The 15558-nt window shown below is 33.9% G+C and overlaps 1 protein-coding gene across 1 annotated transcript in view; it reads right to left on the reverse strand.

Annotated features, from left to right (window-relative positions):
* MUC19 (mucin 19, oligomeric) overlaps positions 1–15558 on the reverse strand; it is a 63822-nt gene that overhangs the window by 36303 nt on the left and 11961 nt on the right. Inside the window, exons 7-17 of the mRNA XM_036760701.1 lie at positions 13097–13307; positions 11566–11688; positions 10689–10812; positions 8279–8414; positions 6669–6761; positions 5414–5495; positions 5178–5315; positions 3597–3746; positions 2271–2365; positions 1184–1310; positions 165–411 (exon numbers count right to left, since the gene is read on the reverse strand). Of these exons, the coding sequence (XP_036616596.1) occupies positions 165–411; positions 1184–1310; positions 2271–2365; positions 3597–3746; positions 5178–5315; positions 5414–5495; positions 6669–6761; positions 8279–8414; positions 10689–10812; positions 11566–11688; positions 13097–13307 (1526 nt within the window). The remainder of the gene's footprint in view (positions 1–164; positions 412–1183; positions 1311–2270; positions 2366–3596; positions 3747–5177; positions 5316–5413; positions 5496–6668; positions 6762–8278; positions 8415–10688; positions 10813–11565; positions 11689–13096; positions 13308–15558) is intronic.

A 15558-nucleotide genomic window follows, 5' to 3' on the forward strand; every position in this document is an offset into this window, starting at 1 on the left:
AAATAAGAAGGTAATATTTTAATATGTAAAAGGTGAATGTTAATTTTAGACAAGTTATATGAACTTTTAAGTATAAATGAAACCCTTCTCTGAGCAAAAGATTAGACTCTTTCTAATGGAAGTTTTGGCCAAGTAAGATAACCATCATGTTGTGTTTTACATACCATACATTGCCATCAATGGAAGTATTTTTGCCTGGTTTCACAATTTCATCATTTATGTAGCAGTCACAGTGGGTTTTCAGGACACAAGATCCTTCACTGTTAAGATACAGTCCATCAGGGCAGCTACATCCATCAACTGGAATATCTTGTACAACGCAGCTCTTATCACTCTCTGATAATGATTGGCAAGAGCTATTGCAAGCTTTCACGTTGTACTTGAAGACCAGGCCATTTTGACAAGTTTGTTCTATTTACAAAAACAATTTCAAAAAGTAGCAGTTTTATAAAAATAAAAAAGTTATTTACCTCAAGACATCATTAGTCATTTACAATCAAGAACTTTTTATACATGTGCCTCGTTCTGTACAGCAGATACACTCTTGAAAATTTGTGTGAAAAATCACATTTTGGCAATCAAATATAAAATAGTACTTCATTTTTCATAAAGCAGAGAATCTCTATGTAAAATGAGCAATCAAAACCTAATTGAATCATTTCATAAGTTGTTTCTGTATTTGATTTTCTCAAAATGAGATATGTCCAGGGGTGTGCTGGTAAATATTTAACAATCAGTTATCAAAAAATATGTGTATGCAAAATACACTTTTGTTTAATCTGCATTATTAACACTTTCTCTGTTCTTAAAACTAGACAATCAACGTAATAGAAAATCAAGCCCTGATTTGTAGAATTTGCGGTATATACGCTGATTTCAAAAATTTAATAATCAGCTCTTGCAAACTGGTAGGAGCTAGCTCCAGCACCTCTGATTAGGTACAGAATCTAAGGGTAAAATGCCAGCTCAGTGTCACATTCATTTAATCATGAAATATTTGTTCAATTATGATTGTCATTTGGAAACATTAACTCCAGATAAAAATAAAAAGGAAAGAGGTTCCATGTAGCGAAAGCTCTCAACGAACATCTAAAAGTACCAAGAACAAATTTATAAACATCTATGGGGGAAAATGGATATGGTAATGATAAAATGGGAACAGTGAAAAGTAAAGTGTGCTCACCACATTGGCCCTTTCTCCATCCACTTATGTATACTCCATTCTCAGCGCATGCTTTTACATAGTTTCCTATCATTGTACATAAGCAATCTTGGGTATTTTCACAAGAGCAAGTGAATGTTTTACATTTCTTTAAAGCAAGAAAAAGATAGGCACCATTGCATAATAGAAGTAGCAACATAATGACTAAAAGTCCAGAAATCTGAATTTCAATTCCAGCTCTGCATTTAATTTATTAAAAGAACTAGTCATTTAATTTTTTTGAGCTTCAATTTCCTGATTCTATAAAAAGCAGGGGATAGACAAAACAATCTCTAAGGTCTTTTCTAGCTCTCAAGTCCTTTCTTCCTTCCAACACCTAAAATAAAATATGTTCTGATATTTAATAAGTTCAAATAGCTAAGCCCTTGCACAGGCTGGGTTTCTTGTGTACTCCTTCCTTGCCTCTCACTTATAAAATGGCTATTTTCCTTCAAATCCTAGTTGCAGTCCACCTCGTATAGATATCTTATCCAGATTCTACCCCGGTTAATAGTCCACTCACTCAGGAAATTACTTTGCATACTTTGCAATTAATAACTTACACACATATGTATGTATGTATGTATACATATATGTATATATAATTTGTTATCTGCGTGAATACTGTTTCCTGCAATAAAATGCAAGCTCCTTGAGGGCAGGGAGCGATTGTTGTCTTTGTTTCCCTAGCACAGTACCTGGTAACTGGTAGGAGCTTAATTAATGTTTATTGAAAAAATAAGCATAAATCAGTAACTGATCTTGATCTTTTCATTCATTCATAAATTTTTGAAATACATAAATGGATATGCAAGTATTTCCTTATTTGGAGATTATCTTCCTATCCCACTATTTGGTCAGAGATGGTTAAGTCAAAGGAAGCAATCATGATAATGAATGTTTATACAAATTAAATTGAAACGTCTTGACAAATCAAGGCTTCATTATTTCTTTCTTAGATTTTGGTCTTTAAAAATCTCCTGTGCTAACCCCCTTATAGTAAGTCTATTTATTATAAATTAAAATTTGTCATAAATAGTGAGATGTTAAATGTTTAAACTACACCCACCTCATGATAGGATCTAGGGTCTACAATGGAATGACAGGTAGCAAAAGGCCCACTTGGATCAGTAAGATTCAAACAATTATTTTCAGCAAACTTTTCTGAGGAAAAAAAGAATGAGTTTATATGACTATCTTCCACAAATGCATTTTATAGAAATTGATAATGAATATCAACAACACTTCTTTGTTTATTGAAAGCATTATGGTTAAAAACATTTTACCATAATAGCAGGCTTTTATTTGGTCCCTTAAGATTTACAGAGTATTCAGATTATCTCATTTGATCCTCACAATAACTGTGTGAAATTAATACTACAGATATTATCATAGATTTTATATGGAAATTGAGGCCTAGAAAGTAGAAGTGACTCATCTCAGATCACCCAAGTAGTGCTAGAGCCAGGATTAAAACCCAGGTTCTGAGTCAAGATCCTGCACCAAGCTGCTTTCAACATTACCAAAGAAACATGAAAATCTATAAGATTTGTTGTCTTTTTTTGCTGAAACAATCAGACCAATTTTTGAAAATGGAAACAAAAATGAAGTAGATTGAAGGTACTCTTTGAATGAAAAATATAAATAGATTTCACTATCATCATCATAACTAACAAACTATATTTTAGTATTGAAAAATGCTTTTCTTTGAAGACCTTATAAGGTTGTATAAGGATCATCATCCTCATTTTATAGGCGAAAAAACAGGCGTCAGAGATGTTAAATAGCCTCCTTAAAGTCACACTGCCAAGATCTGGAATTTGAACTCAATGATATTGAATTCAAGAGGACCTAACATTGGAGATAGCATATTTTGTTGATTTGAACTCTTACTATTCTTAAAATTTAGGACAAACCTTGTTGAGTGCAAACAGCACTGTATATAGTTAATAGTTCTGGATTCTAATCCTACCTCTGATATTAACTTGAATATTAACTTTCTTTGTGAGTTTGGATAAGTCACTTAATTTCTCTGGAACCCAGTTTAATCATTGTAGAATTCAAGGTTAGTTATAATTCCTTCCATGAAAGTATGAACGTTTGGGAGGAAATGAAAGAAAAGGAAGAGACACGGTAATGGCTAAGATTACTGATATAAATTCAAAATACTTCTATGCTAAGATCAAAGAAATTTCTTTTTTATTCCTTTCTTATACTTATGTAACAGGAACTTGACTAATCTTTTCCTTAGAACTGGGAAAATTTTGAAAAGAGAGCAGAGAATAAAATCAGGAATTGATCCTATAACTGGGGACAGTTAGTAGCTTTGGAGTTATAGATACAACAAGCTATGAACTTTGATGTTAACTTAAAATATTGATCCTTTAGATATTACCATTTTCTATGCTTATACACGAAGAAGGTCTTCCTTTCGGACAGGACATCATTTCCCATGAGTCAGCAAAAATCTGAGATGTCTTTTCTAACATGTTCTGACTTGACAAGAAATCATCCTCCGCTTTCTTATTGTAGGATCCACAGAGTCCTATGGAATAGGTGGTATAAGTTAAAAAAGAAAATCTGTGTTCTCAATTCAACTTTTCTGGTTCATGCATTTACTATCTATTGCAATCCTATGCAGGCCAGATAAGATATTATAGGAATTGATTACTGTAAAAATAGGCTACTAGTATTCTTTTAAAGGTATGAATGAAATGTCACAACAGTCAAAATAATAGTGTATTTATGCTTCAATTCAGTGAAAATGCATTAAGTTCTGCCGACTACTATTACTACTACTGCTACTGCTACTGCTGCAACTACTACTACTACTACTACTACAACTGTAATAGTCTCTCCCTCCCTCCCTCTGTCTCTCTCTCTGTCTCTCTCTCTCTCTCTCCCTCTCTCTCTCTCTCAGCATTGTGCTAGAAATTGGGGAGAAAATATAGTAGTCCATAAAATATCTCTTTTCTGTTACTTAGTATTTCCAATGATAAATAACATTTGATCTAGCATTTTATGCCTTTAAATAATGAAGTAGGCTTCTTTTCAGACGAAAGAGCTAAATTTAAAAATCATAAAGATCATCATACATGGGTAAGTTTATGTATGTTTGACAACTAAGTGTATTTTTGTCAAGTTGTCATTGCTCTGCAATAGCACATACAGTTAAGAATGAAAATTCCTCTACTCTAAAATCTTCCACAATTCCTGATTTTTTTAGGATAAAATAAAAAATTTTGAGCTTAGCGTTTAAAGCTCTACACAGTTTGGTTTTTTCTTACCTTTCTAGTATTATTTCTATTGTTTCCCTTCACTCATAAACCAGCCTATTAATTATTCTCTATTAAAAAATTCTATCTCTTATTTCTATGCCTTTAACAAAGGCTATCTCCTATGTCAAGAATGTATGCGCTCCTCACACCCATCTCAGAACAATTTTTTTTCTTCTAATTATAGCTCAGCAGCTGTTTCTTAGAGAAAATCTTTCCTGTTGCTGTCCTCTAACTCTTGAAATTATTTTGTATTTGTGTGTGTCAGTGTGTTTGTGTGTGTGCATACTTTGCATTTACCTATCTGTGTTCACGTATCTGCCCAGTAGAATGAAAGCTCCTTGAAGGCAAGATACCATTTCATTTTAGCTTTGTATCTCCAGCACCTAACACAGTGTCATATGCAGAGCAAGTGCTTAACAAATGTATGTTGAATAAACTACATTTGTGAAATTATAATTAAAATAACACTAATTTTATGATAGAGAAATCTTATTTTTAAAACATTAACTATGCAAACTTTTCAAAAAGTGATGTAACAATTGAGTGATGATTGAGTCTAAACCAAGTCTTCCTTTTTTCTGCTTTTTGAGAAACCAGGAAGCTTTGTGCTCATCATGAATAAAATGACAAATGGAAAAGAAAGAAATTATTCTTACAATGACTCCTTCAGAAGGGAAATATTTTTTGTGAGGACTTACCCACTGTGTTTGTAAATTTGTTGGGTGGCAGAGAAATATACAATTGCATCACAGGATCAATTTGTATCTGCATTTTTAATCCAAAAGATGTCCCTACTTGTAGGTATGAGGAAGATACTTTAAAAATCTGAATTGCATCTGTTAACAAATGATAAAGGACAATCATTAAAAGAGTTGTGATTGCATCATTTTACTTTGAATTTTTATATATCTGTTACATATAATATTCAGCTTACCAGAATAATAACTTTGCCTTTTAATCTTGTTGTTTGTGATGCTACCATCATTATTAAATATATATTTGTCAGCTGAAAGAGACTAATGTTCATGTCACATTATTAATACATTCACATTCCTGTTGAATGTAAGCTCTCTGATGGCTTACATTCTACTGCTTACTTATTACTTACTTTAAAATTTTGGTCTGTCCACCAAATACCTAATACAGTGTATTGCACATAATAGAGGCTTAATAAATTTTGGTTGAATTGAATTTATAAAATTGTTTTCTTTTAGAATGTATTTCCAAAAAATCTGAATTGAAATGTTTTTATACGATAATGAGAATTTTTTTATTTGAACTAATTGGAAGAAAGGGCACTTTGGATTTTTTTTCAATCTAAGCTAATACCCAAGGTAGTTTTGGGGGTTGGTTTTACTGTATGGTTTTTTTTCCATTACAAGGGAAGGCTCTTTGGGATAGGGCAATATATCAGGAAATGATTGTAGCTAACAAAAAGGCATCAATAAAGTTTGTTTTTTAAAGGCTGTATAATAGAACATCTTAAAGGAATTCATATTTATTTCTTGTAAGTACATTGCCAAAATGAAAGTTTTTTTCTATAGTAACTATACATAAGATGAATCTTATGCTATAGTTTCTCAGAGGATCTTAGGACAAACTGAATAAATAAGGATGATCAGAATTTTGGTTAGGTTATAATTTTGGTTATAAATAAGTATGATTAGAACCAAAAAAGTGTATAATCCCAAAAAGGTATTATTATGTATAAATAATATTTTTAAAGTACTTTCAATGTGTACTCTCTTAAGCAGCTTATATTTCTTTCAACAACCTTCAGTCCATCAAAAAGCATTTATTAAGCACCCACTATATGCCAAGCAATATGCTAAATGCTAGGGATACAAAGAAAGGCCAAAGAAAGTTTCTGCTCTCAGGGAGCTCCCATTCAACAAAACTTTGTTACTTGATTTCCTACCACATTTAAGGCACGATACTGACTAAGTACTTGAGAATATAGAAAAGAAATAAGCAAGGTCCTTGCCCTCAAGGAACTGAGACTCTAGTAAGCTTAGCTACTATTATAATACAATGTTGCCTACACTATTAAGTTGCTTAATAAACATTAAATAATAGATAATATAAGATTAAGTTGTTCAATAAATAAACATTTCACATTCTGGATCAGAGGAATACAATAAAACAAATTAGATTTACTATCAATATATTTGTGATAACCGGCTACTTACAGAATTTAAAAGAAGGGTGACGCTATTCAAGCATGTTCTGGTTTGACCACTTAGACATGGACGAAGTTCAATGCTAATAGACCAATTTTCATCCTATTTAAATAGATGTCATTTAAAAAAATTATCTGTTACATTATATATATATATATATATATATGTATACGTGTGTTGTGTATGCATATATATATATAATTTACCATGATTTTTAAAAAATGTTGTAGGTATTAGAGATGCCACTTTACTACCAAGAGACAGAAGAGCTTAATACTCAGAAGATATAACTATGCTATACTTTAGTGCTAAATTTGATTCTACCATGAAAGTGATATGTCCATGTTCAAATGAAAAGTCTTGATGGTTTGTGATATTCTTTCCTAAAGAAATCAGGAAATGTAGAAATCCACTGGTCTAAACTGTCTCCCTGTGTCCTCCACTGAAAATCTACCCAGTGCTCTGGAGGAACTCTTATACCCCCAAAAAAGGACCAGGGTGCTCCAACCCTTAATTTTTGAAAGAAAACTTTGGACCAAGGAACTACTAAATCATTTCTGTTATGCCAAAGAAAAGGTGGATACCTTTATTTCAAAATGAAAGGATTATTTTAAAGGTATCCACAAATATGTTCCAAAGATTGCTAGTTAGACACTTTAATGCTAGGTAAGGCCCTTATGCAAAATGAAAATTGAGATGATGATAAAAATTGAAGCAATTATCTCAATAATTCTGGAAAGGGATAAAAATTGGACCTATGATTTCATTTGTATTGGGAACTTGTAGATGAGGAATTGCATTGCAGGTCAGCATCCTCTTTGCAATTTACATTCTTAGAAAGTTACCTAGAGCACTGATCAGTTGAGTGATTTGTCCAGGATCACAAAAGCAATATATATTAGGGAAAGGACTTGAATGAATATCCTCCTGGTTCCAACTCCAGCTTTCTACCTACTGCACTATGCTTCTTCTCGGCAATTTATGGCAGCCTACATTTTCCATGTAGTTTGAGTAGACCCTATATTCAGCTAATTATTTAGCTCTTAATGTTAACAAAATAGAAAACAAACATAAATGGGAATGTGTTAACTTCAAGGTGGCGTTGTTTTTTTCCAACCTACATTCATACATTCATTGGCTTGGATGATACTGCTCCAGCCAATCACCTCACAACAAAACCCACAAAAGGCACTATAATGCCATTTAGCTGCTCACACATTTATAACATTTTCCCCTTGTGGAAGTAGCTGTCTCCTTGTAATGATGTTTTCTCTCATATGTTTTCATAGAATTAAGTATGTTTATGATTTCATTGGTATAAAGAATTTCCAGGTGAATAAAAGTAATAAAAGTCAACAATTTATAATTTTAGAGAGGTGCCCACAGCACTGAGATATTAAGTGACTTGTCTAGGGTCACAGAGTCCATATGTGTCAGGCTCACTGAATTCAGGTCTAGCTCTCTACTACAACATATAATAGAACCAACCAATAACCTTAGGTGAATCATATTTGTAATTCAAAATTAAGGTTACGTCTTGACTTCTTTCAGGAATTACTTGAAATCATCATGAAGGAAAGAATATCCATTCTCCCAAAATATTCTAAGTTGCCACATACATGGACAGCTAAAAAGTGACAGTTTCCAGGATGTTCATATGAAACACCATCAAAGGTTGTAAATGAACTTCCTTCTACTTTACATCTTCCAGGACATAATGCTTCTGTGCAGAACCACTTTGCTTCTTTACACATACTGTAAAACACAAATTTTTTAAAAGGTTAACAACTTTAGTTTATTACACTTAAGGCCACTACATTAAAATTTTACACACACACACACACATATACACATATATGCATACACATACACACATATGTATATTTATATATACACACATATACATGAAGAGGTGTATAGTGGATACATTTTGCCAGTTATAATTTACAGGGAAGACATTGCTAGCTATCAGATACCATTGAGTAGATATATGATAAGAAAAGGATTTCAGTCAGTCATGTAACAAGAGTGAGAGAAAATATATGCACAGCCCTGAATGACTTAGAGGAAACCTAGCAAAACTAAGGTGAATATTTTGTGGAAAAAATATGTGGACTTGGACAAGAATGGCACAGAATGAGAAGGTTTTAGAATGAGAAAGATAAGAATCTGTACCATTGCAAAAAAAAGAATAACTGCATTGTGACATCATAGATCCACTGAAGAATATGTATGTAGTATGTATACAAAGAGAAAGAAATAAGGTTCATCCCTTCTACCTGCCACCTACCTCTTATCTCAGCTCAAATATTTTTGTTTATGTATGATTTATAACTTGTTACACTGGTACAGCACTGATTCAAACAGAGAATTCTGCTCTTCTTTTTTTTTTACACTACCTGTGATTTCATCAATATATGGAGCTTCTTATATTGATAAAGAAACCTCCTCTACTAATTCAGATTGGTACCTTCTCTGAAACTTTATAATATTAGAACGTTGCTTGGGGTACTAAGAGGTTAAGTGACTTATCCAGGATCATATACTCAAGCATGTAGCAGAATTAGGACTTGAATCCAGGTCTTCCTAACTGAGGCCCAACCCTAACAATACCCTACTGCATGATGCCTCCTGCTCTAGTAAATCACAAAATCAATACACATCCAAGGTTTCGATGGTTTGGTCAGAATCAGAGCTTTACAGATTTCATGCACTTAAATCAGAAATGAAGTTAATACATTGTAAATAAAAGTTTCGCAAAAAAATCTCCATTGTTTTCCTTGGAGAACAAATGTTCCTGTCCCAGTAAGTGGCATAAGGTCAGTCAGAGAGTTGGAAGAAAGAGGATATAACTAGTAGCAAGGTAGGGAAGAGGCTAGGAACAGTGCAAATCAAATGTTCTAAATCACCCACTGTTTTACTGTAAGGTTTTCCTTGCACATATTTTTCATGTGAACAGGAAATGAGATTGATTTGCTATAATTTTAACATAAGAGCCAGATGACTGTGTTGCAGGAGCTGAACATATATGGGCTTCAAATAAGAATCTGGGACGAAGAGAAGTGCAACTCTTCTCCATTCTTTGATCCAGGGAAGCAAATTGTTGAAAAAAATCAGAGGAAAATCCAACTGATTATATAATAATAAAAAAAGAAGAAGAATCAGCATTGTTTTGCTGGACTGTGAGTAAAGAAGAGTAAAGAAGCCTTTCATTCAAATCCTGTCTCAGCTTTTTCATCTGAACAATGTGAGCTAGACTCGGTGATCTTTAAGGTTTTCTATATTTCTAAATCAAATGAACCCATTTTGGTATTAAAATCACTCAGATTTGGGATCATTGGCTTCATACCTGGAGTCCAGTTGTCATTTTATAATTTCTAATTATAACTGAGGCCTAGAGAGGGAAAATCATTTGTCTCGACTCCAGATCCAGGACTTTTCCCATTATTTTATGTTGAATTAAGTATCTTCTTTCCCTTCAGTTATATAGCTACACACAAAATTTACATAAATTATTTTGGGCCAAATTCCAATAACATATTCTAGCCCATATTTCTGAAGTCAGTGTTTTTCAACAATACCTCTGTTATCTTTATTCTTTCATGTTAAAAGAAAAAAGTGCAGTCAGTTTGGGGAGACATAATCATCTACAAATTTTGAAAGGCTCTCAGGCATAAAATAGACTATATTTTTATGCCTGGCACTACAGCAGTGAACAAAAACCAAAAAGTAAAAGTTACAGAGAATCAAATTTCAGTTCAATATAATGAAAAAATTACTTGTGTAGGTTATCTAACATCTTTGTGGTGTTCTATGTATTTTTAAAAATTCCGTTACTTTAATGCAGTATTCTGCATCTACTGATGCATACATGTATTTCAAAGAAATCCTGTCTTTCAAAATCCTGTTATAAAATGTTAAGTTCCTCAAAAGAAGAAAGAAGTTTAAAGGTTTCTTTAAAGATATATTTACAATAATTTCAAACCACATTGTTTTCTTTTACCAACACTTTGTATCAAAAATACTTACCACTTAGAAAAACAGGGCCCATCTCTAACTTCTCCTGGCTTATATATCTTCCCATTGGATTCACAGGGACAATCAGCTTTTAATACACAAGCGAGTTTTTCTCCAATATCATCAAGCAGAAAACCTAAAATGTACTTCACAAAGTTATTCTTTAAGTATTAGAATATGTAAAAGATTTTAATGTCAGTGAGTTTTCAAACAAAATTAAGTAAATTCATTCAATCATTAGTTCCTTCAAATTTAGACCACTCACAACATATTTCTGAAATTTATTTTTTAACATATATCAGGGCTCAAATTCAAATTTCAGTCAATAGTTCAAAGAACAATTCATGAAAATCTGAATTGCATTCATCTTTGAATTTCTATTCTCATAACTAATTTTTTGTGACAAGGTAAAGCTTTCTACATGATGTGCACAGGAAGAAGCAATGGATTTGGGCTAAATCCCAGATCTGGCATGTCATTTAATTAGTTCCTCATTTGTAAAACAGGATACTTAATACTTTCATTGACAACCTCACAGATTTCTTGTGAGGAAAGCAATTTGTAAACCTTTAAGTATTCAATTAATATAAAATAGTGCTGTGATTAATTGCGAAGTAAATGAAAATATTTGTTGAGTCAAGCTCATGGCCTCAAAGAGCCCAATAAGAACTAGAAGTTCATTGTAGAGGGACTGAGAATTTAGGGACAATGAAGAAAGACTAAATATCAACTTAGAAAAATCCTTCATAGAACCCATTTTGGAAATTTCCTTAGGGTAATGCAAAGTGAATCTGTAACATCCCAAAATATTCTGCTGTCATCAGTAAAGAATACACTGCATTTGGAATTTTATTTGCTTTAGCCTGAAAATTATCTCAGAATATGTTACCTTCGGGGCAGATGCAGCCACTCACACATTCACTGTTTTGGAAGGGAGCCACATTTGAACATGTTGGTGGGTTTGAAGGACTACATTCTTTGTAGATCTGTGTCTCTGGACATACATGTTTTTCTGAGAGAAAAATAAAAACACATGAGAAATAGAACAGAATGGTAATTAGTGATATCATTTGTGTGTGCATGCATGTATGTATGCATATGTGTGGGGGGGTGGAGAAGAGGTGCTAGAGAAGAGGAGGTCAGGAGACCAGTTTGTTTGATATAAAGCTGCTGAGGTAAAATATATAATACTTCCAAATATGGAAGTTTCCTATATCAACTAATTTTTCCTGAAAACCATGTATTAAGATCTGTTAGAAGCTCTTTAGAGACCTGGTTACCACCTGTTCTGATATAGAGAAAAAGCATGTGAAGCCTAAGTTCCAAGAACTCAGTCTTCAGGATTCCCAGAGCTGTATATCATCTTCTCATATTCCCAACATGAATATTTCATTTTGATAAAATGAACATAATGTATCTAGTTTTATTTGATTTGAACAAATACCACAAAATTCCAGCTTTTAAAGCTTAGTTAAGTAATAGTAAACTATTTACGTGTAAGTTGAAATTTAAAATCTGCCAACGATCCTGTATGAAAATCATAATATGACAGAATGGCATAAATAACTTTTCTTGTTTTTACACATGTTGGCAATTCTTATATTTTTGTGTGGAAAACTCTAAAGCTGTTTTAATATAAGGCAAAGGAATATGTTTCCTGAATGCATCCTAATCTTTAATATTTTAGGAATATGAACTAGGAATGAGGAAATTTAATTCAACATCCTAGCGATCAATAAACCCCCCCAAATAGAGATTACTTGGGTAAGAAGTGACAATTAAATAAGAATTATTAATAAAACTAAAAGCAGTCTGGCAAAAATTTGGTTTAGACAAACTTTTTATAAAATACACCACAATAAAGTTAAAATAGGTGTATGACCTGATCATTAAAGGTAGAATTTGATAAGGCATCTTGAAAAAGTGAATTCTATAAAATTATAATGGCTCTAGAAAGAGCTATGAGAAATCACCTCCCAACCTTCTTTGAAGTAGAAAGCTATTAATGCGGAAGATTTTTTTTTACATTCTGTTTAATTTTGGTTAACTATTTTTTGCCCCTTTTTTATTCTTTATTTTTAGGGATGTTTTTCTGGGAGGGGAGATGAATGCAAGGGAAATGTATATGATATAAAAAATAGATAAAAACAATTTGAAATCACTATATTTGAGGTATATAATTTTTGTTTTTCAATAATTTAAAATACATGTAAATTCATAATTTATAGTTAATTTATACTTTGAAGTCCCTATACTGACTCTTCGATAGGTTGATATCCCACTTCCTAGCCAAGTGACTAATGAATTGTGGTGATTTTTCAGCAAGTCATTTCATTTCTCTGCACTTGTTTGTAAAATGAAAGTGTTGCACACTGAAACCTTAAGAAGGTTGTTCTAAGCTCTATCATTTAATGGCATACCACAAACTATATCAGAATCATTTCTCCATGATTCATAGGCACCAGGACCATCTGAAGCACAGAGGCGGGACAATTCAGAGAAACTGTCACAAGTATAATTCTTGCTCCCATTCTTGCAGTAGTCTTCAATGCAGATTTGTTTGTATTCATTGGACAAAGAAGTAATTTTTCCACATTTCTCAAAGTATGTTCCAATCACCTTGTTGCAATACTGCAAAAGAAACAAAACATATTCTTTTTAAAAATGACAAGAGAATGTAAATTTGAATGAATCTAGTCAGCACCGCTTCATAAATTTCTCCAGCTACATTCAGAACATAGAAGGAAGGAAGGAAGGAAGGAAGAAAGGAAGGAAGGAAGAAAAGAAGAAAGAAAGGAAGAAAGGAAGGAAGGAAGGAAGGAAGGAAGGAAGGAAGGAAGGAAGGAAGGAAGGAAGGAAAAAAGAAACCTAGTCAATAAATTCCCAAGTTAACTGGGTAGCTTTCAGCCATCAAAATTTACCTTCCTGGGGGGCAGAGCCAAGATGGTGGCTGGAAAACAGTGAGCTCCCCACCGAAAAACCTATAAAAAATGGCTCTGAACCAATTCTAGAACTGCAGAACCCACAAAACAGCAGAGGGAAGCAGGGCTCCAGCCCAGTACAGCCTGGATGGTCTCTGAGTGAGGTCTATCCCACATGGAGCTGGGAGCTGGGAGCAGAGCAGAGCCCAGCATAAGCTGCTCAGACCAATATGACCAGGAGCCGGGTGGAGCGGGCCCTAGCGCCCTGAATCAGTGAGCTGCGGCAGTTACCAGACTTCTCAACCCACAAACACCACAGACAGCAGAGAAGGTTAGTGGGAAAAGCTGCTGGAGTGGAAGGAGTTCACGGTTCGGCCACCGCCCCCAGGGCAGTGGAGGTGGGGCAGCTACAGCTGCTGTTGCTTTCTGGCCCCAGGCCCACCTGGTGGGAGGAATTAAGTGGTGGATCAGAGCAGGAGTGCACAGCCTCCTGAAGATCTAAGCCCAGTCTGGGTTGGGGGTTTTGGGGGAAGGAGGAGTGCTGGTGTGGCAGAGCTGGCACATTCCCCCCAAACGAGGAACATAGAACTCTTTAGTCTACAAGCAATCATACCCCACTGAAAAACTCAAGGGTCAAGTTAGTTGGTTGGGAATATGGCCAGGCAGTGAAAACACACCCAGATTCAGTCTCAGACTTTGGATTCTTTCTCTGGTGACAAAGAAGATGAAAACATACAGCCTGAAGAAGTCAACAAAGTCAAAGAGCCTACAACAAAAGCCTTCAAGAAAAACATGAACTGGTCCCTGCCCATGGAAGAGCTCAAAAAGGATTTGGAAAAGCAAGTAAGAGAAGTAGAGGAAAAATTGGGAAGAGAAATGAGAAGGATGCAAGAAAACAATGAAAAATAAGTCAGTGACTTGCTAAAGGAGACCCAAAAAATGCTGAAAAATACACTGAAGAAAACAACACCTTAAAAAATAGACTAACTCAAATGGCAAAAGAGCTCCAAAAAGCCAATGAGGAGAAGAATGCCTTGAAAGGCAGAATTAGCCAAATGGAAAACGAGGTCCAAAAGACCACTGAAGAAAATACTACTTTAAAAATTAGATTGGAGCAAGTGGAAGCTAGTGACTTGATGAGAAATCAAGATATTATAAAACAGAACCAAAGGAATGAAAAAATGGAAGACAATGTGAAATATCTCCTTGGAAAAACCACTGACCTGGAAAATAGATCGAGGAGAGATAATTTAAAAATTATTGGACTACCTGAAAGCCATGATCAAAAAAAGAGCCTAGATATCATCTTTCAAGAAATTATCAAGGAGAACTGCCCTGATATTCTAGAGCCACAGGGCAAAAGAGAAATTGAAAGAATCCACCGATCACCTCCTCAAATAGATCCCAAAAAGAAATCTCCTAGGAATATTGTTGCCAAATTCCAGAGCTCCCAGATCAAGGAGAAAATACTGCAAGCAGCCAGAAAGAAACAATTTGAGTATTGTGTAAACACAATCAGAATAACCCAAGATCTGGCAGCTTCTACATTAAGAGATCGAAGGGCTTGGAATACGATATTCCGAAGGTCAATGGTGCTAGGATTAAAACCTAGAATCACCTACCCAGCAAAACTTAGTATCATGCTCCAAGGCAAAATATGGATTTTCAATAAAATAGAGGACTTCCAAGCTTTCTCAGTGAAAAAACTAGAGCTGAATAGAAAATTTGACTTTCAAACACAAGAATCAAGAGAAGCATGAAAAGGAAAAGAAGAAAGAGAAATCATAAGGGACTTACTAAAGTTGAACTGTTTTGTTTACATTCCTACATAGAAAGATGATGTGTATGATGCATGAGACCTCAGTATCATAGCTGAAAGGAATATGCATATATATATATATATATATATGTTTATGTATATATATAAGTGAATGTGCATGTATGTATATATGTATGTGTGT

The sequence above is a fragment of the Trichosurus vulpecula genome, chromosome 5, assembly GCF_011100635.1.
Source record: "Trichosurus vulpecula isolate mTriVul1 chromosome 5, mTriVul1.pri, whole genome shotgun sequence".
NCBI classification, from domain to species: Eukaryota; Metazoa; Chordata; class Mammalia; order Diprotodontia; family Phalangeridae; genus Trichosurus; species Trichosurus vulpecula.